This window comes from Lycium barbarum, chromosome 6, assembly GCF_019175385.1.
Source record: "Lycium barbarum isolate Lr01 chromosome 6, ASM1917538v2, whole genome shotgun sequence".
In the NCBI taxonomy this organism is placed as follows: domain Eukaryota; kingdom Viridiplantae; phylum Streptophyta; class Magnoliopsida; order Solanales; family Solanaceae; genus Lycium; species Lycium barbarum.
This window is the reverse complement of record NC_083342.1, coordinates 3621772-3643727: the sequence shown is the minus strand read 5'-3', so window position 1 is coordinate 3643727 and position 21956 is coordinate 3621772. Positions and strand designations below refer to the sequence as shown.

Genomic DNA, 21956 nt, shown 5'->3' with positions numbered 1-21956 from the left:
TTTATACAAATTTTTCCTTGTCCGACATAATTTCCGTAGGAATTAAATTTTCCGGCATAAGTTGTGTAGTGCAGAGAGAATTAGTTACTATAGAGAAAATTTAATTTCTACAGAAATTATACCGGACACGGCATAGATAAGGGTAAACCAATGTTATTTTTATTTTTTTGATATCAGGAGTATTTTCGACCACTTTTTTATTACTTAAAGTGTCGAACGACAAAAATTAAAGACCATCGATTTGTGGGACAAAAATTAAAGATCACCCCAAGATATCACAATTCTTAAGCCCAATTGTAATATAAGCCCAAATGGACTTTAAATTCACAAAGCCCATTTACACTCTTCTAAGTTGCAACACACACAAACAAAACATAGGTCGATATTTCTTGTGGCCGCCACTTCGCTTTGTTCCTTATTCAGCTTCATAATTCTGGTAATAATTTTACTCAGTATATTTCTCTTTTAACTCTAATTAGTAAAGAAATTCTAGGTGTAATTTATAATTAGTTAAATTTATGTTTCTCTTTTTTTTTGTTACAAATGTTAGTTGTAATGGCTCTTTTTTCATAGTTCTTTGTTTAAGATTTTACATGTTTACTTGCAGTTTTTACTGGCTACCCATATGATTAATAAGTCCATATTTGTGATTGGTAGTATTATTAATGAAGCTAATGAAACTCTTTAGGTTACAACAACAACAACAACAAGCCCAGTATAATCCCACTATGTGGGGTCTGGGGAGGGTAGAGTGTACGCAGACCTAATCCCCACCTTGAAAGTTAGGGCGGCTCTTTCCGAAAGACAAATTCTTTAGGTTGACGAATGATTTTTATCTAGGTAGAATTTGCATTTTTTTTTTCTATTGTGGCTAGCTAGCTGTGTAAATAAAAGTGGCTAATTTTTCATCGTTTTTTTTTTAATTGTTTTTACAAGTTAATTTGCAATTTTACTTGCTACCCATTTGATAAATAAGTCTGAATTTGTGATTGTTAATCTTTCTAATGATAAATAATGAATCTTTTCAAGTCTTTGTAGAATTTGCAATTTTTTTTTTGGCTACCTGTGTGAATAATAATGACACTTTTTCCATAGTTGTTTGAGATTCTTGCATGTTAATTTTCATTTTTACTCGCTACCCTTTTGATAAGTAGGTTCAATTTTGTGATTGGTAGTATTTCTAATGAAACTAATGAAGCTTTTAGGTTGCCCGAGGGATTTTTATCTAGGTAGAATTTGCATTTTTCTGGCTACCTAAATAATAGTGGCATTTTTTTCGTAGTTGTTTAAGATTTTTACATGTTAATTTTGCATTTTTAGTCGCTACCCATTTGATAAATAGTTTTAAATTTGTGATTGGTAATGTTTCTAATGAAACTCTTTAGGTCGATTTTTATCTAGATAGAATTTGCATTTTTCTGGCTACCCTTGTGAATAATAATGGCTCTTTTTCAAAAATTTTTAAGATTTTTACATGGTTATTTGCATTTTACTCGCTAACCGTTTGATGAATAGGTCCAAATTTGTGATTGGTAGTATTTCTGTTGAAACTAATGAAGCTTTTTAGGTCGACCGATGGATTTTTATCTAGATAGAATTTGCATATTTTTTTTTTGCGCTACCTGTGTGAATAATAGTGGCTCCTTTTTCATTTTTTTCTATTAGTTTTACAAGTTATTTTGCATTTTTACTTGCTACCTATGTGATAAATGGGTCCAAAGTGGTTATATGTAATATTTCCCGTGTAAGTAATGAGTTCTTTCTTGGGTCTACCAAGATTATTTTGACAGAGATGGGTGCTAAAGCGAGGAAGAAAAGCATAACTAAGACGTTGAAGAAGGGTGCCAGCGAATTCTCTGCTTCTAAAGATAAAGCTGCCGACTTTCTGGTAATGTTTATGGCATAATAAAGTTTAGTAAAGCTCCTCAATGCTCAAGAAGTTCTTGGAAAGATCACGTTTGTAGTTTCTTTCATGGTACATGTTAGTTTATCTTCTTGGTATATATGTTTGAAATGACTCAATAGACTGATGGTCGAAAACTCTTAAGATTTATTTGGTTGTTGGGAGAGTTGTTAGAAAATTTTATCATTGCTGGACAGTAAAGGGAATTTAAAGGAAAAAAATGAGTAAAGGTTTTGTTGGCTAATAAATTTCCACACATTTGATGAAACTATACACCATTCTTAAGTACTTATAGATGAATTGTAGTAGAAGTATCCTATTTGCATATAAAATCCTCACTAAGTAAGTAAATTCTATTATCTTACAATTGAAGTAGAGTTTTTGACCTAAGAACATTTGTAAAAATAAAAGTATTTTCCCGGCTTTCTAATAGTGCTTCACGATCTAGACAAAAAGATATAGTTACAGTCTTACAGATATGGTGGAGTACTTGGCGCAAGCTGACATCGACACCACCATTATTAAAAAAGATATTTTGGAGTATTTAAACTGTTTTAGTTTTTTGCAAGAGTGATGTCATGGGAAATTTTTGTCTCAACTCTCATGAGCGATTCCTGATATAATTTTTTTTTTTGGAGATAATGAATAACTAGATAGATAACTAAAACATCTTTTGATGAGGTAAATTTTATTCTGAATAGGAATAGATAACTAAAATATGTAAAAGATATTAATTTCAAAAATTAATACTCCCTCAGTTCCAATTTCTGTGACACTATTTCCTTATTAGTCCATACAAAAAAAGAATGACATATTCTATAGTTGAAAAAAAGTTGAACTTTAAACTTCTCATTTTTACCGTAATGAGAAACTTTTATAGCCACACAAATGGTCTGTCATTTTTTTAAGAAGCGAAGGAACAAGTATTATGGCATGTTTAAGACCACAAGTATCAAAAGTCTTAATGCTATAGTATGTTTAGAATTAAAACCATAAATTTCCAAAGTCCTTTCTTTCTTAGGCTCCGTGTTGAGTCAATCAGCAGTTCTGTTGTATAAGAAGAGAAAAAAAGACGATGACCCTTTTGGTGATGGCATGCTTTTTCTGACTTTTGGTTCCCTTATACGTAATAGCCATTGGAAGGTGGGCCGGCTAGGAAACTTCCGGCTACTGAAGTACGGGAGAGTAAAGCGACAGTGCTGTATATTGGGAGGATTCCACATGGATTTTATGAGAATGAAATGGAAGGTTTGCATTTCTCACAATTTTTTTTCCGTCCCCTTTCGAATAAGCCTTTTTAACTTTTATATCTCTTTGTTACATTACAAATTTATATAACTTCTGTTGTGCCATTTTCTTCTGCTGTTGCCTTTAGGTTTCTTTAAGCAATTTGGTACAATTAGGAGGCTTAGACTTGCAAGGAATAAAAAGGTGAATGCTCCATCTGAGGGCGTCGAGTTGGATATCCTTCAACTTTCTGATCCTTAATACACTTCAACTTTTCTTATTGTCTTTTTATGTGGTAATCTTTAGATTCTTTTCTTATTTCCTTCTGTTTTCTTGTGTCTTTTCCTCATGACAGACAGGAAAATCTAAGCATTTTGGCTTCATACAATTTGAGTCCCCTGAGGTTGTTCCTATTCCTGAGCAATTTATTGTGTTATGCACCCATATTTAGAGAATCCATCTGGTCATTTTCTTTCCGTTATCTTATCTTGGGTTTATTGGACAATTGCAGGTTGCTAAAGTGGTTGAGGAAACTATGCACAACTATCTATTATTTGAGCACTTGTTGCAAGTTCGTCTTATTCCTCCTGAACATGTTCATCCCAGATTGTAAGGGTTTCATTTTTTATTTTTTTTGTAAAAACCAATTGTTATTGTATTAAATTCATCTTATTATTTCATATTTCTTGGGTCCCTCAGTTTACGCGTTCTTCAAAACTCTTCTCTTTTTTCATTCTTCCTTTATTCTTTTTTTCGGTGTTTTGTTTTGGGGGTGGGGGAAGGGAAGTTGTTCTGGACTTTCTAGTATTGTTCACTTTGTATTGAATTGAATCTACCGCCTGTCCTTGACCTGCTTTAGAGACAGTAATGACTTGCTTTAAAGACATGCTAAAAATCAGTAAAATAGCTTGCTGAAGTGGTGGTTGAATTTAAGATTCCAAGTGAGATAATAACTTTTACCAAGAGATGGATAAAAGTTCTATGGGTGATTTTGGGTGAGAGGTAAAGATTTTGTTGAAATGCTTGAAAATTATCAATGGAAAAGACTAGCCTGAACTATTCCACCTTCAGGAGCACCCTGATGACAACCAGCAATGTTGTGGCTGGGTCAACTATAAAAAGAGATGTGTTTCTGAACTAGAGTCTAGAGAGTTCTCCTTTCTGAATAATTCCAATGTCGTGTGGTTCTAGAGTACCAGTTCTGTACTATGGAATTTACCATTATGCTACATATAATGTTTTAGTAAAGTATAAATGATGATGTTTTTCTTACAAAGTTTTCTCGCATTATGACTGTGAATGAGTTTGGCATCGAATAATCTGATGCATATGTAAGTGGTGTAGTAAAGAAATTTATCTGCGCTAATGTATGTAAACTGAATTGTATATGTAATGAAGCAAATCGATATTAGAAATTATTCAAACATGAAGATGATGGTACTACATGAATGAAGCTTTCTACTAGCATGGAGTTGCATGAATTGACAATTTGGTCATCTTCTTCCTTTTCTTTTTTGTTATAGCTCTAATTTGTATATTTGGTTCCAGGTGGAAAGGTGTGAACCGCTGGTACAAACCATTGGATTGGGTTAAAATTGAAAGGAAGCGTCAGGACAAGGTAGTGTTTAATCTTTTGTGTGTGCGAGTGGTACTGATATTTAAATGATTGTGCAAAAATTTGAGATACGTTGCTTTTGTTTATATGAGCTGTTATTCACCTTTTTAACAAAATTGTGCAAAGTTTGAGATACGTGGTTTTTTGTTCTATGAGCTCTAATTGACCTTGTTTAAATGTGAAACTTATCTAGTGCTGATAATTTTCCAGGAAAGAACATTGGAAGAGCATAATAAGTTGGTTGAAGGAATTCTAAAACGTGACAAAAAAAGGCGAAAGAGGATCGAGGCAGCTGGGATTGATTACGAGTGCCCAGAAATGGTAAGAGCACATATGTTTTTTATTACATTTCGTACTATTGTGCTGCAAGTTCTACTTATTTATGCACGTTTGCTAACTGGTCCAGCCGTCCAGGAACTACCTTTGATGTTTCGCTAATTTGACAATTACTTGAAAATGATTTCCATTACAGAAAAGTTACTAATTGTGTTGATCGTGGTATCAAGAAGGAAATAAGTGCCTTACAGCCAATTAGAAGGACGATTAACACAGGCCTCTTACTGTGAATCCAGATAACCTCCTAGACGATCAGGAAATTAGAGAACTTCAAGTTTAGGATTAGATTTAGAAGACAGGTCCATAATATTGAGGGATTTTCTTGTATAGTCTTGAGGGAAAAAAAGTGTTCCACGAGAAACATATAACACAGCAAAGAAGGCATCACGATTGAGAAATCTTTCATTTAGATGGCCATTTTGTCAGAACCAAAAAAAGCCTTTTAGATGTGTTGTGGGAGGTAGCAGGTACCCGATGAATAGTCGATGTGCATGCAAGTTGGTCCGGATGCCACCCTTATTATTATTTTTTTTTAAAAAGGGGGGTTGGGGGGGGGGGGGGGTTATTAGAACTCTGTATGTTGTAGTATAATATTACATTGCATGAGAATGCTTTAGGCTCAAGAAGGTAGAGAAAGGAGACCTCCATTATTCATGTAGGAGAGGAAAAAGAGCAATGCAGTTGCAACACTTCTGGAATCAGTTTTAGTACCTCTATCCATACATGCAACTGCTTATTTGTAAATTCAGCTCCAACACTTAAAAAGTGCTTTCAAGTTCAGCTAATCCAAACGGGCTGTTAGTCTAAAAAGTTGTCTATGAAGCATACAAGTGAATTAATATCTATAATGTGATTTGTAGGTTGGTGCAATTCAGGCTGCACCAAAGAAGATCCGGTTTGCGGATTAGATCTTTCTGAGTATAGTATGTGAGCAAAATAGTATGTATGGCAACAAGCAGATTATTTTATGTGCGCGGTGTGTGACTGAGGATCAGCTGAACTGGCAGGTTAACAGCCACATTATTTTTGCTACTGAGTGTAAGCTTGTGATGTTGTCAAAGGCTCTCTGGACTATCGATAACGCTGAATTTCTTTGATTTTGAAAATCAAGGATAGAATTTTTTGTAACATAGAGAAGACAAGGAAGAATATGACAATGTTATCTATTGGTTGTATACCGTGAATCTATCATCGTTAAAGTAATTGCTTTTCTTATTCGATCCTAACCTCATAGTTATCAAAAACATTTTCTTCATATCCCTGTGTTGAGAACTATGCTAATGGTATGGAATTCCACTCATTAAAAAAAGTGAAAAAAGTGCTACTAGAACTGTGGATTAAGTCCTTTTTGTTTATGAGACAAGTGTATTTACACAGGATTTATGTAGCAGTACTAATTTGATTAAATTGACCTGTCTATCGGACGAGAGAATATCTCGAAAATTCCTCTGTACCGAGGTAAATTTGGTTTTATGGTTTTTTTCTCAAAAAGTAACATAAGAAATATGTGAAAATAACATAGAGAATTTTTGTAAGGTCATTTTCTTTTATCCAAATCGTATACGTGCATAAAAAATAATTATTTTTTGGGTAGATTAGCCTCCACTGTTCGTAAAAAGATTTTGTAAATTAAGATTAGCCCTAAATTAGGTAAAGAGTGAAAAAGAGCTCGACTAGATTATTTAACGGGTCATTTTAAAAATTTGACAGATTTTGGTTATCACATAGAACTTGAGAACGTTAAGTAAATGTGGAGCTTATGTTTACATATTCTTTATGCATTGCTCATTTTGACAAATAACAAGTACCATCAAGTTCAAATATAAAACAGATTAAATTTACATTAGTTTTCTTAAAAAGTCTTATCCAAATGAAAAACTCATCTCATTTTCTAAAAATAGTAGCTGTCCACATGTGGTGTCCAGCAAGTTCAGTAAGAGGCCACTTTCATGCAAACTTCCATTACCCCCAAGAAAGGAAAAAAAAAAAAGACGCAAAACGTCAAAGGCAAGACACTAAACATGACGTTGTTCCCTTTCACATTCACAATACAAGCTTGATTACAAATGTCCGTTTTTAAGATCACGATTTAAATGTTATCCCTATTTTTAAGAGCTGTGAAAATATAGTCCTTAAAAATTACTTTCTCAAACAACTTTAGACTTTTAGGTCTAATATTTGCACATATATTGCCTAACCTTTCCGACAATATTAGATTGCTCATATATTGCCCAATCTTTCGGACACTATTAGATTGTGATCTAACGTCTACAATAACTTACTAAATTTTTGTATGTGGTCTTTTCTCATAAAAAATGCTCAATTTGCTCAAGAGAGATTTGGTGTGAAACATTTGTAAGTTGCAAAAGAAATAAAAATAAACAATTTATTTACTAAACATTCGTCTCAAAAAAGGAATAACCAACAAATATTTCACCACAATACAATACAAATACTTTTGACATCAGCTAAACACTGTTGGCTGAAGACAACTTAGAATTGGGCAATGTTTAACAAAATTGTCATTCAAAATCAAATGTAACTCTCTATGGATAATATTGTAATACACGTGTATAAATCTACTTTACAAGAAATTTAACTATAAGTGGAATTAGAAAATTGCTTGAACAAAGAACCAAAGCTAAGGCTACTACTATTAAAGAAAACACCTAAAAACTGCAATCCAGATCTAAATTTTTAACCACCGCGGTAAATAAATAACTATAGGAAAGTGAGCTATACAAAAATGAGAAAGAATTTAGCAGTTGTCCACCATATCTAATCTGTTACAAGAACGAGTAAGTGCCAAACACTAATGCTTGCAACATAAAAGTTAGAACGACGCTTAATAACAGCGTGTAAGGGTCATTACGTGGTGAGCTGTTGTTACCGAACTGTCCTGCATTTACAAACTCGGTTTTCCCTCTGCTTGTGGTAGCCGAAACATTAACGGCCTGCGAACCTGACATATTAAACACATTGGATAACGGAACGTGTCTTAGCTTAAATTTACAAGAGACTAAGGGTGTTTGTTAGGGAAGAAAACATTTTTCAATTTTCCCATGTTTGGTTAGTCAAAATTTCTGGAAAACATTTTCTCGGAGAAAGCAAGTTCCTTAATAAAAATGAAGAAAATTGACTTCCCTGGTAGAAGTGGGGAAAACAAGTGACATTCCACACAAACTATCTCCTCCCCACCCTCCAATACACCCTTATAGCAGCCCCCCCCCCACCCCCCCCACACACCCCAAATTCCCGCTACCCCCAGACCTTGCCCCTCACCCACCCTGATAGTGTTCGTGTATAATATACACAAATGCTTTTTGGATAAGATTTTCTGCGTACCAAACACAAGAAAATAAGTACGAAATCCACTTATTTTCCAATAAACATTCACGGAAAATATTTTCCTTCATACCAAACACACCCTAAGTAGTTGGCCTATTTTAAAACGGTCTTTTGACTGGAAGTACTACATCTTGAGTTCAGTCAACTGTTTTATAACTTCAGAAATTGTAAGCTGTATGATGTATTCTATTAAGTTTGGTGAAAGATCGTATGGACAATCATATACTTACAATCGTAATTAGCCCATCCAATCCGTTGTCCAGCCAAATCGTAAACAATGATCTTGTCTTTTAGAACAAGGTCTGCAAACAAAAATTATATACATATGAATCAATAAAAAGAAGACGACAAGAAGATCGCGTCCATCTACAATGACGCAACCACTAAAGCAAACGCTTTACTAGTAAATATCAAATATGTATTAAGAATTATGAGTCATGAAATGATCAGAAGACGTAACTGGCAAAAATATTAGGCAGTAAAAACGAGATCAGATATCAATCATAGTCCTTTTGAAGTTACAGAATGTATACGAATCTCAATAACCGCTTAAGCTTAGTAAGATGAAAGAGATGGTGCCATGAGAAAAAACAAAAAAGGGGGAGTTCAAAAATGAGATCACGTACAGGGAAAAAGTGTACTCATTTGACTTGAAAGAGATTACCTCCTAAAATTGTCAATCCTTGGCCTGAAATTTTCTGAAAGCCCATGCACCAGACAGCGGCACCACCCTACCAAAGCAAAAAATGTACTGAGCGCAAAACTATTTTAATGCGATAGATTTACTTTCACAAGTAGATTGCAGGCACTAAAATACTTAAATAGCTTTTGGCCACAATGTGGTTGGTGATATTTTGGAATAAAACACGTGACAAAATAATAGGCACCAACATCATTTACGAATAACTCTCATTCTTCTAAATGAATAGCTAAATAATAACTGGAAGTAAAATTTTGAGCAGGTTAACATGCTTAAAATATACCATAAGTAGGTAAAATAAGGGTAGATGGTGTGAAGTCATCTATAACTTAAGACTACATTATCGAGTTTGAAGAAAATTCCACTTACAATGGAGTTTTGCTGTATAAGGTAGTCCTCAGGCCTTAATACCATTGTTGCTCCACCGGCAAAGTTCAAACTCACTGTGGGAAATATATCACCAATGCTGCCCACCAAAAAAATAAAAAATAAAAAGGTAAAAAAAGAAGAGGCACTAGTCAAAATTTCAGTACAAACTGAATTAAATCATCAGAAAGAAATGAGCCGTCTAGAAGCTCCCAAGTTGAAATATTTAGAAACCTGGAGGTGGTTAGATAGCACTGGTTATTCTTGTTAACAAGAGGGCGCACATTCTGTGAAACGGCCTGACTTATCTGAAATGGATTCAAGTGAAAGTTCTCCAATATTAGTCCATGAACACCGTGAATGATCTAAATTTCAAGTGCAAACGAATCATGATATCTGTCGAATGATAACTTACAGCATTAACAAAAGGATCATAAGCTTCTTCAGCAAGATATGCCAGAGTGGTTCCAGAATCAACTATGGTTCCCCTGTTGCTTGATGTTTGAAATACTTGGGGACTAATAGCCAATGTCTGCCCATTGAGAGCAATACTTTGAAGATTTACGTTGTAATGTGGCCTGGTGAAAAAAAAAAAAGCACGTATGAATTCAGAGTAAAGTTGGGATATTTATGAAAGATGGAATCAACTGGCCAAAATATTGAAATAACATTATCAGAAAATTAGGAAATCACTGCCAAGTCATTCATGTAACGTACAAAACTTAGGTTGTCCATATTTACTTTGGGGTAAAGAATAGAAAAATCAAAGCTCTATTAGCCTATAGGCTTATACATTAAAGATTACAGTCTGCTCACATTTTATTGGAAGCTCAATCAATTCAAGAGTCCATACAGTAACAAAGGTTATAATTTAATCCGGGGCAAGGAGTGCACAATTCAGCTCCTTGGTAACAGATATTTGCAAGATTATTGGGGAAACAAAGCTCAAATTACTAACAAAGTAAACATATCAAACGCATCCCACCTAAATGGTCAATCACATTTTCTACTTCCTAGCATCAATAATTTAATTTTCACATCCCCCTTTTGCCTTTAATAATATGTTCTTATATGAATTGACATGGCTTACCCCACCAGAGACGAAAACAAGTACTTTTGCACTCAAATCGGGACAGAGCAACTTTTTCCCAAGATCTCAAACTCAATAACTTTACATATAAATCTAATGAAAGGAAACTTCACATAAAAATATCTGGGCAAGCAAACTTATTAGCCAAATGTGTAACTTTTCATTGCTGCTTTTATCATTTTAGGTGAGATCTGATTAAAAGAATGCCTTTACTATGCCAATATTTAGCGCAGATGAGATAGCTTTGCAAGAGGTTAGGCAAAGAAAACAGGAAACATGGCCATGAACTATGTAGAAAGATAAATGAAGTCATGCAAGCCCGCCATGAAAGAGATTAACATACTGTGATGGGACAAGTGGAGTGTAAACTAAATTTGGCTCCACAATCTGACCTAGCACCAAGATACCACCTCCGCCATTACTTCCTTTCAAGCAATGTGAAAACACATTTGGGGTCACTCCTTGGGACGAAAGTTGTGCGATGACTGACAATCCCTGCTGCCCAAATCCAAAGATCCCATCAATTGCTCTGTCAGGCTTAGTCAGGTCACCAGTCTGTGTTGTGCTACAGCTGTGTCATAAAATCCCAACAGCAATAAGGTTAAAACACTGACAAAAAGCGGAAAGTAATAATGGCTTTTTTCATTTTTGACCCATCAGTCCAAATTAATTACGTGCGCTAGCCGAAATATCCAAGAACTATACACTGATTATGTATATTATATGTATATTTATATGTATATACAAAATCTATACATTTGCTGGCTATTTTGTAAATTAGATCACCGAAAGGCATTGTAATTATCTCTAAGTAATTACATATGCCATCCCAAACTAAAAAGATGAATGATAGCTCACCCGAAAACAACAGGAGCAGACGAGTTTGTCGTCAAAGAATTCCCCACGATCGTATCAAAATGCATTAAATCTGCTACATAAAAACCTGATGTCCCACTGCCATCACCATATTGGAACGTATAACCGCACTGATTTTGAGTAGAACACCCAGAGTCGGAAGATTGTTCTCCAAGAGCACATCTTTGGTCTGAACATGAGATCGGTCGAGCTGTTGAAGAACTTGATGGATCAAAGAAGTCTAACTCAATCTGCTACGGGAAGAAAAAAATTAATCAAGCACTATTCTTACAACAGAACTCTTCAGAAAAGAAAAAGAAAACATGGAAATTTGCAGGTATAATAATATCTGAACCTGAAGTCCACTAGATGTCGGGCAACCATTACAATTAGCACAACTAACCCACAACACATCACTTCCAGTATCTATCTGTACATAGAATTCCTTTGGAGGGGAACCCAACTGAACTCTTGTAAAGTAAAGCCTGAAAAAAAATCATATCCTCAACTAACATTCACTGTGATGGATACATAACTTGTAAATCAATCATAAAGCTGCTCCAAAAAATGATTAACCTTAGCCTTTAGATCAGAAAAAAGTAAGGAAAAAACAAGAAAGATAAGTAAACAAGAGTTCCAAGGCCACAAATCCACCTTAGTACATACTCAATCTACTGAGAAAAAAGGGGAGAAGTGCAAGTATTAATACAGTACTATACTACTACTAAAACCAAGAAACAATCAAAGAAACAAGCAGTACCAATTACCCTTGCCACCAGTCCAAGACACTTCTTTTTTTCCCCTCTAAATTCTTAAACAAGAAATAAAAAGAGAACTACCCAATTTCCAAAAAAAAACTTTCACTACTAATAAAATCATAAAAAAATCTACTTATTAGCTGTTTCATTAAACAGATCAACAAGAACAGTTCTTGAAACTAAGTACACATTATCATCAATAAATATGCAAAAACAAAAAAGAATAACAACACAAAGTAGAAAAGAAAAAAAAATGTAATTGCAAAAAAAGAAGCAAAAAGAAAACTACCCAATTTCCAACATAAGCTTTTGAAATAATCAACAAAGCAACCACTTTTTAGCTAAATTTCATGAAACAGATCACCAAGAACAGTTCTTGAAGCTAAAATCATGTTATAATCAATAATATGCAAATAAATAAACACAAATTAGAGAAGAAATACGCAACTGCAGAAATATCCAGAAAGAGAACAACATAAGCTTTTGAAATAATCAACAAGGCAACTACTTTATTAGCTAAATTTCATGAAACAGATTACCAAGAACCATTCTTGAAGCTAAATTCACATCATCGAAAAAAAAAAAAAAAAATTAGAGAAGGAAAAAAAATGTAATTGCAAAAATATCCAACAAGAAAACTACCCAATTTCCAACATAAGCTTTCGAAAGCAACTACTTTACTAGTAAATTTCATGAAACAGGTCGTCAAGAACAGTTAAAATCATGTTATAATTAACAAGAATTAAATGAATAAACACAAACGTAGTATTTGCAAAATACCCAACAAGAAATGGATCATAAGAAAGAAACAAAAAGAGAACTATTCAATTTCCAACATAAGCTTTTCAAATGATTAACAATTCAACTACTTTATTAGCTAAATTTCATAAAATAGATAGTCAAGAACAGTTCTTGAAACTAAATTCACATTATCATCAATAATATGCAAATAAACAACACAAAACAGAAAAGAAATACTCCCTCTGTTTCAATTTGTTTGAACCTATTTCCTTTTTAGTCTGTGCCAAAATGAATGAACTCTTCCCTAATTTGGAAACAAATTCACTTTATGAATGATTTACAGTCACACAGATTTTCAGGGCTTATTTTGAACCACAAGTTTCAAGAGTTTCTCTCTTTCTTAAATGTCGTGCCCAGTCAAATGGGTTCATATAAACTGAAACGGAGGGAGTATGTAATTTTGCAAACTAGTAAATTTCCAACATAAACTATCACTACTAATGAAATCATCAACAAAGCAACAACTTATTAGCTAAATTTCATGAAACAGATCATCAAGAACTGTTCTTGAAGCTAAAATTACAATATTATGCAATTAAATAAACACAAAGTAGAGAAGAAATAAAGATGTAATTTAAACAAGAAACAAGTAGAGGACTACCCAATTTCAAATTATTAATGAAATCATTAACAAAACAACAACTACTTTATTAGCTAAATTTCATAAAACAGATCACCAAGAACAGTTCTTGAAACTAAATTCACATTATCATCAATAAATATGCAAAAATAAAAGAATAATAACACAAAGTAGATAAGAAAAAAAGAGAATTACCCAATTTCCAACATAAACTTTTGACAAAGAAACAATCAACAAAGCAACTACTTTAGCTAAATTTCATGAAACAGATCACCAAGAACAGTTCTTGAAGCTTAATTCACATTATCATCAATAAATATGCAAAAAAAAAAAAAAAAAATTAATAACACAAAGAAGAGAATAAGAAGAAAAAAAAGAGAACTACCCAATTTCCAACACACACTTTTGATAAAGAAACCATCAAGAAAGCAACTACTTTAGCTAAATTTCATAAAACAGATCACCAAGAACAGTTCTTGAAACTAAATTCAAATTACCATCAATAAATATACAAAAAAATGTAAAAAAAAAACACACACACACAAAGTAGAAGAAAAAATGTATTGCAAAATTAGCCAATTCTTATATAAAAAAAAATGTTCTTGAAGCTAAAAATCACGTTATCATCAATAATATGCAAATAAATTCTTTCCTTAATTCTAAAACAAGAAACAAATTGAGGACTACCCAATTTCAAACAATTAATGAAATCATTAACAAAAACAACAACTACTTTATTAGCTAGATTTCATAAAACAAATCACCAAGAACAGTTCTTGAAGCTAAATTCACATTATCATCAATAAATATGCAAAATAATAATAATAATAATAGCACAAAGTAGAGAAGGAAAAAAAAAGAGAGAACTACCCAATTTCCAACACACACTTTTGACAAAGAAACCATCAAGAAAGCAACTACTTTAGCTAAATTTCATGAAACAGATCACCAATAACAGTCTTGAAGCTAAATTCACATTATCATCAATAAATATGCAAAAATAAATAAAAAAATAATAATAATAACACAAAGTAGAGAAGGACAAAAAAAGAGAGAACTACCCAATTTCCAACACACACTTTTGACAAAGAAACCATCAAGAAAGCAACTAATTTAGCTAAATTTCATGAAACAGATCACCAATAACAGTTCTTGAAGCTAAATTCACATTATCATCAATAAATATGCAAAAAAAAAAAAAAACAATTATAATAATAACACACAAAAAAAAAAAAAAAAAAAAGAGAACTACCCAATTTCCAACACACACTTTTGACAAAGAAACCATCAACAAAGCAACTATTTTATTAGCTAAATTTCACAAAAACAGATCATCAAGAACAGTTAAAATCATATTATAATCAATATAAAGAAGAAAAAAAAATTGTAATTTGCAAAAATACCCACCCAACAAGAAATGGATCATAAGTGCCTTCAACTGGAAAATCAACAACTCCATTAGGTAATTGTTGCAACATTCTTCCATGCCTAACTCGGTCAAACACTTTCAGTTGACTTATTTCACTTGTCCGAAATACCCTTTCTAACGGTAACGCCACCTCAGCCACCGTCACCGTCACCGTCACCGTCAAAATCACAAACACCCAAAACAATAACATCCTCAAATTAATGTCACCGACAAGCCAAAATTGTAGTATGTTGTAATATCAATAGGAAAGCCAAAAAAAAAAAAACGTGTATTTATTTATTGTATGTAAAGAATGATATTGTTGTATGTATGAATAAAGAAAGAATAAAGAGAAGAATAAATCTTTAGAGGGAAAAAAGTTGAGTGCTTTGTTTTTGCTGCTTTTGAGAGAAAGTGAAATTCAAATCGTTGAATTCAGTATTATATAGTACTATTGTCTAAATTATCTGTATGACTAGTACATATTTTAAATGCATATATCTTATTTAATTAGTACGAGTTTAAGTTATGTACGTTTTTAATGTTCGGAAGTTTCTATATATCATCGGGTCACATTTATTTATCTGTGTAATATCTTACAATAATAGTAAAAAGTCTAGTGTAATCGCACGTATGGATCTGAGAAACATAGTGTGTATGAAAATCACTCTTTCGTGTAAGAGGGTAGAGAGGTTGTTTTGAAAGAAAGATGAAAAGGAGGCTGTATCAAGATATTTTAATGCATATATCTTATTTAATAGTATATATGAGTTTAAGTAATGCAAGGAAGTTTGTTTTATATCATTATTAGGTTACATTTTTCTACGTTCAATATTTTATTTTTAAACATTTACAAATCTTACTAGAAGGAAATTTTATCGGCAGATATAATTTGAATGATTTGATAATATAAGAAAATATTTATATAATATATATATAATTTTAAATCTTTTAATATAGTTGTGGTGTAGATGAACATAATTAAAAAATTTAGTAAGGAAATTTAATATATAAAAAAAGTTAACACCGGAAGAAGTAAAGTGAATTCAATAATATACACTTTATATATAAAAAAGTTATTGACCTTAGTAAATTTTTCAACAAAGGAGTAATCTTTTGACAAATGAGATTGGGATAAACTAGCTTGCATCCCCCTAGCTTTGCCCCTGAGCGTGGTGAATAGCTAACTTATACAAATAAGAAGAAATTCATCTAATATATTTTTTCTCTATTAAAATATAAATCATGATCACTTTGATTTTTATCCATTTCATTAATTTGTAGAGACTTTTCAAAATATTTTGTTACTTCTCAATTTTCTCTGATTTTGTAGACCTTTTTTTTTCTTTGGGATATGTCAAGTGCATGCTGGGAAGCGTGTTTTCTCTCTCTATTTTTTACTTTTTAATTGTTATTCCAATGCTTTATTCGTCTTTAGTTGTTGCGTTAGTTGGGGAATGCTTCAGTTTGTGGGAGTAAATTAGATTATACTCTAACTAAGATATTTCTAAATTGTTTTTTAATTAACTGGGATTGTATAGATTCTTATCTCTTGGAATTCTGTTTTTTATTCCTTGGATTAGTAAACATTCACATAAAAACGATTTTTAACTCTAGCAGTTAGTAAAAGTAATTGTTTATGTATTTTGTTTTATTCTCGCGGCTTAGGAGTCAAACTGATATTTTTCTCTGAGGACAATGTCATATAATCCAAGCATTAACAGTGGTGACCTTTATAATGTCTCTTTATAGATTGCATTATCAACATAACATTATGATTAATTGAGCTAGTGAATTTATTTAATTGGATAAAGGTGGGATGTTACTGGACATAGTAGTTGGACATTATTGAAAGAAAGTATATACATGCATGTTTAATGGAACTTGATGCAATTTAATTAGGAATTCATTAGATTACAAATGTCTTTTGACGAACAAAACAATAATTAAAGTTAATATTCTATACTTTTTGCTCCAAAAGGAAATATAATATCCTAAATATTGTATATCATTGATCCTCTAAATGAGTATCATATTACATGAGCTGTTCCTTAGGGAATATAATATAATTATACTTGTTTATTTATGAAACAACTCAAATATGGAAGGAAAGAGGTTGAGCTTGACAGCCATGAAATCAATAATTATCTTTCACAATATTCAGAAGAAGACAACCAGCAGTAAGCTTCTGGTTAATCTCTTTTGTCTTCAATTCCACTTTCATGTTAAAATTATCACTTTTATGTCTATAACAAAACGTACTGACAATATTCAAGTTCAACCAAATATTTTTAGATCAAATCCGACATCAATTTTGACTAATTCTCGCATATTTCTTTATATTATGCATTTTCCTTGTCATGCATACAGCATCATATAGTCTATCTTCAATAACTTTAGGCAATACTTGTTATGGCGCGATTTGAATTAAAACTTCAGAGCAATATATAGAAAATAAAAAAGTTTGGAAAGCATATTGTAAGAAATGAAAACTTCAGGAGGGCAAATGCTCATTCCCCAATTCAAAAATAAGTTGAGTGAGAAGTCCTTTTCCTCCACTAGTCCTCTTTAGAGGAGTGCCCTAATTTTGTAAAGCACAAAGCAAAAGACACTCAAGAAAAGGAAGAGCATTTGGTTTTGGAAATTACAAATAAGTCCAATGGCCAAATTTTGCAAATTAGTCTCTATGAAACTTGATCCCACTATCTTTAGGCTTATCCTACAATTGCAAACTAGTAAAATGATGTAGAAAAAGCATATGGAGATTTGTGCCCATTAATTATTTTGTTTTTCTTTGAGAAAAGGCCAAATAAAGTGGCTTGAAAAAAGTTAGAACTTGAAAATAATTGAACACTTAGATTTGGTAAAAAGCTAAGTAGTCAGAGACCAATAGCCAAATTTGAACTGTGGTTGAAAACACTTCAATAAGTAGGATGTTAAAGAAAAGTTCTTTTGGTTTGTGCTTGAGGTTTTAGAATTTTTTTTTCTTCAAAATTTAATTAATTAACATATGAATGTGATTCAAGTTTTCTTTGTTTGCTACTAGCATGGACCACGTTTAGTCCCATTGTGGGGACAACCCTCCATGCTAAGTTTGACCCCCGTTCGAACTAATAAATAGTTTCTGTTTTATTGGCCAACACTTCAACACTTGCCATCTTTAATTAATACATTAGTGAGTCAAACTTCTAGAAAGAAAAGGCAGGTAAAACAAATGAAATAGAATATAGAAGAAGGTTACCTTCTAGATTTAAGTTACATATACGCACACTATAAATAATATTTTTATATTATAATAGGTTACTTGCGTTTTATTTTAAGTCAATCAAAATATTATTAATTAAATATTAAATAGAGTTATCTGTAACACTTGGATTGATATGTTCGTGTAAAACATTGTGTACACTAACCGTCTATGTGACTTAATATAAATTCATCCATATACTTGATTATGTATGTTTTTACAGCATCTATGAATAGAAATTAAATTTTAAATTCTAATGTATGACGACTTTGCATTTTCAATACGCAGCTGCATATTTTTACCGATTCAACACGGCAATATTTACCTACTACTAAGAGGATGTGTTTTCCTCCTTTCTGTTTCATTTATTTTCATCTCCAAATGACAAACAAGGATATTTTCTAGAATTTTCCCTTGTTCCTTATTTGTTCCTTACTTTAAAAACAAATTTAATAGGAGAAACTACAAAGATTAAGTTACGTATACGATGACATAATTTAGTTAGGTCAACATATATTCGAGTACAATGATGTCATAATTCACTTTAAGACCTTATAAAATTGTGTTGAAGTGGTGAGTACTCCTCTATCCTTAATTAAAGATCTCGAGTTAGAGCCTTGAGTATGGGATCGTCTTTATCAACACACTTTATCTCTCAAAATTGAATTTTCTAAGACAAATTCTAATTAGTCGTCGGGCTCCAGAACGGGTGCTGAATATAAAACACCGAGTGAAGAAACAACCAAAGATCACTTATTAAGGCCTTGTCTGGTACTCTTCTGAGGGGTGAAACAAAATTTTAGAAGATAGTAATCAGAGAGAGACATAGGATAATTGAAGATAGAATAAGAAATCACAGTGATACTCATATCGACAAAGATTTAGTGAGATATATATTGATAATAATTGGAACTCCACTAATATTTTAAAAGACCATTGGGGCCCGTTTGGCCATGATGTTTTTTACTTTTTTTCAGAAAACGTTTCACTTTATTTGGAAATTAGCGTTTGACCATTGAAATTTCAAATACAATAAATACAACTTGAAATTGTATTTGGAATTTGAAAAACATCAAAAAACTTGTTTTCACTTTTTCACTTTCAATACATTCAAACAACCAAATATTTTTTGCAAAAACTATAACCAAACACAACTCCAACTATAACTCCAACTCCAACTCCAAAATACCAAATAAAGTGAAAAATATTTGATTTTCATGGCCAAAGGCCTGCCAAGTGTTGAGATTGATCTTGGAATACTGTTACTGACGTTGAAATAATATATTTTACCTATTGTACTTGCAAACTTAGGGTTGACAACAGGTCTATTTAAATTTTATTTACGGAGGACGTTGTTAGTTTTATTTTCTACCACCTCTATTATATTGACAAACATAGTGTTCGTCTTGACTTTCCCAAGTTGGAGAAGCATGACAAATGTTGAAAAGAAATCTGCCTCTGAATGACTTGATAAGTCCTATGAAAGTTGCATGTTCGTTCAACAATAACACTCTCTTTGAATAGTCAATGAAATATTCATCACAGAGGTCAGAGCGAGCCAGAATTTTTCTATTATGAAATCTGGATCACAATTATTTTTTATTATTAGGTTCTCAATAAATTATCTATACATTTTAAATATCATTTTAACCCAAATATAAGGTTTCAGCTGAATTATTAAATTTAATAACAACAACACTCTCTTTGAATAATCAATGAAATATTCATCACAGAAGTCAGAGGTGGAGCCAAAAATTTTCAATTATAGAGTCTGGATCACAATTATTTTTTATTATTAGGTTCTCAATAAATTATCTATACATTTTAAATATCATTTTAACCCAAATATAAGGTTCAAGCTGAATTATTAAATTTATTAAATTTTACTAAATCCGTAACTATAACGACTCCGCCTTTAATTTGTATATATATGTGTGGAATCAAGAAATATTAATAGTATATAGGAAGCTTCCTATTGCATTTCAACGAAAAGACAGTCTCACAACTTTGCAGAAAATAATTGGACAATGAAAATAACTATTGAAATTGACATGAAGTACGTGCCAAAGCACCCAACCCAAGTTTTTTTGGATGCGAGGCCATATACAACCAAAAATCCAAAACTAGTTGAATTTTGGCTAAGACAGCTACTATATTTATGGCATTTAGGAAGTCAAGGTTTTGGCAAAGTCCAAAACGCTTCGTAGCATTGATTTGAAGGGGAATAAAAGAGTTCACCTAAATAATATAAGCTGATAGTGAAAGAAGAAATTATATACTATTCAAATCAATCATGTAAAATTCAATTAGAGATAATCTTCTATAACGAGTATGAGTCAGTAACGTTTAAAACATGTTAAATGACCCCGTTACAACTAGTAAAACTACACTATCAGTGTAAAAATCTTTTACACTAATAAGTAGTATATATAATTTAATCAATAGAAAAAAGAAAAGTAAAAAAACTCTATGTTTTAATATACTGTACGCGGCAGCGTTACTTTTGCCTAATAGGTGTTTGCAACAAATTTTCAAAATACAAAAAATAAACTGTAATCACCAAAATAATAATAAAAAAGTATGTTTATTAATCAACGGAACTAAAATACCCTGAACTATTGAATTTGGTGCAAAAATACCCTCCATCCACCTTTGGGGCCTAAAATACCCCTGACGTTAACCTTTGGGGCCTAAAATACCCTTATTTTTAACGGACTCATTTCATTTATTACGTGGCACCCTTTGATTGGTTGACAATTTAATTAACTTAAACTAATTAATACCCCCATTTAACCCGATCCAATAAATAAAACCCGACCAGCCCCAATTAAATCCCCATTCCACCGAATAAAAAAAAAAAAACATACGAATTCAGGTCATTACAAACCATATCAAAAAAATCCACGAACCCATTTCATTACAAATCGTGAACTCAAAGAGAACAAACCATAATTTCTACTCAAATTTTGACATGTTAAGCTCAGTAATGTCCACATTCATAACGTTTACTAAAACCTTGCTTCATATGGTACACGGGTATGGTAATTGGCTTCACAATATCACAACTCATCATAAGCAATAACAGAAGATGAAGATAAAAGTCATGGAACTGGAAATTCACATAATTTTGGGTGATGTGGTATCATCAGCAAAAATATATATATCAGAGTCACATAAATAACAAGGCCGATCAAGAATACAGCTGATATGCAGAGTGAATGCTGAAAATCATAAATAATTTAGATAAAAAATGAATTATCATAATTGAAGCACCACAATTCACGATTTGTAATTGAATGAGTTCGTGGGTTTTTTTTATATGGTTTGTAATGACCTGGGTTTGTATGTTTAATTTTATAAGGTGGAATGGGGATTTAATTGGGGCGGCCCGGGTTTTACTTGTAGGATTGGGTTAGATGGGGAGATTAATTAGTTTAAGTTAATTAAATTGTCAACCAATCAAAGGGTGCCACGTAATAAATGAAATTGGTCCGTTAAAAATAAGAGTATTTTAGGCTTCAAAGGTTAATGTCAGGGGTATTTTAGGCCCCAAGATTAACGTCAAAGGTATTTTAGGCCCTTTTCCGATTAATCAATTGTGAGTACAATATCCTGTTTATGCCTTGAATCATCTCTCCAAGGTTCTAAGTGATTCGAGGGTTGAAATAATACATTTCTTGAACAAAGGATAGATCTTGTTGAAGTTTTTGATTGTCAAGAAATGT

The 21956-nt window shown here is 32.2% G+C and overlaps 2 protein-coding genes across 3 annotated transcripts; one reads left to right on the top strand and one right to left on the bottom strand.

The window, feature by feature from the left end:
- Positions 1-311: 311 nt before the first annotated feature.
- On the top strand, positions 312-6307 carry LOC132600503 (uncharacterized RNA-binding protein C1827.05c-like). Its single transcript, XM_060313719.1, has 9 exons — positions 312-436; positions 1778-1888; positions 3037-3151; positions 3279-3334; positions 3486-3533; positions 3642-3739; positions 4679-4748; positions 4956-5066; positions 5942-6307. Exons 2-9 carry the CDS (start codon positions 1793-1795, stop codon positions 5987-5989), a joined length of 642 nt encoding a protein of 213 aa, XP_060169702.1. The 5' UTR covers positions 312-436; positions 1778-1792; the 3' UTR covers positions 5990-6307.
- Positions 6308-7590: 1283 nt separating this feature from the next.
- LOC132600502 (aspartic proteinase 36-like) lies at positions 7591-15422 on the bottom strand. 2 transcript variants are annotated; one of them, XM_060313717.1, is made up of 10 exons: positions 14987-15422; positions 11796-11925; positions 11444-11694; positions 10929-11156; positions 9911-10073; positions 9730-9803; positions 9499-9595; positions 9094-9160; positions 8660-8731; positions 7591-8043 (listed from the first exon to the last, which is right to left on the bottom strand). In XM_060313717.1, the coding sequence occupies exons 1-10, from the start codon at positions 15196-15198 to the stop codon at positions 7868-7870; spliced, it is 1470 nt and encodes a 489-aa protein (XP_060169700.1). In that variant the 5' UTR covers positions 15199-15422; the 3' UTR covers positions 7591-7867. The 2 variants fall into 2 exon arrangements, with proteins under 2 accessions (XP_060169700.1, XP_060169701.1); XM_060313718.1 differs by having other exon boundaries at positions 11444-11691.
- Positions 15423-21956: the final 6534 nt, after the last annotated feature.

Bases quoted from the DNA above. Each gene is read 5' to 3' on its own strand.
- LOC132600502 (XM_060313717.1), bottom strand. From the start codon at position 15,198: ATGTTATTGTTTTGGGTGTTTGTGATTTTGACGGTGACGGTGACGGTG. The intron at 11,157-11,443 runs GTGAGCTATCAT...TTTATGACACAG, and splicing joins TCTGCTCCTGTTGTTTTCGG to CTGTAGCACAACACAGACTG. The intron at 9,161-9,498 runs GTAAGTGGAATT...TTGCTTTGGTAG, and splicing joins TTATACAGCAAAACTCCATT to GGTGGTGCCGCTGTCTGGTG.
- LOC132600503 (XM_060313719.1), top strand. From the start codon at position 1,793: ATGGGTGCTAAAGCGAGGAAGAAAAGCATAACTAAGACGTTGAAGAAG. The intron at 4,749-4,955 runs GTAGTGTTTAAT...ATAATTTTCCAG, and splicing joins AAAGGAAGCGTCAGGACAAG to GAAAGAACATTGGAAGAGCA. The intron at 5,067-5,941 runs GTAAGAGCACAT...TGTGATTTGTAG, and splicing joins ATTACGAGTGCCCAGAAATG to GTTGGTGCAATTCAGGCTGC.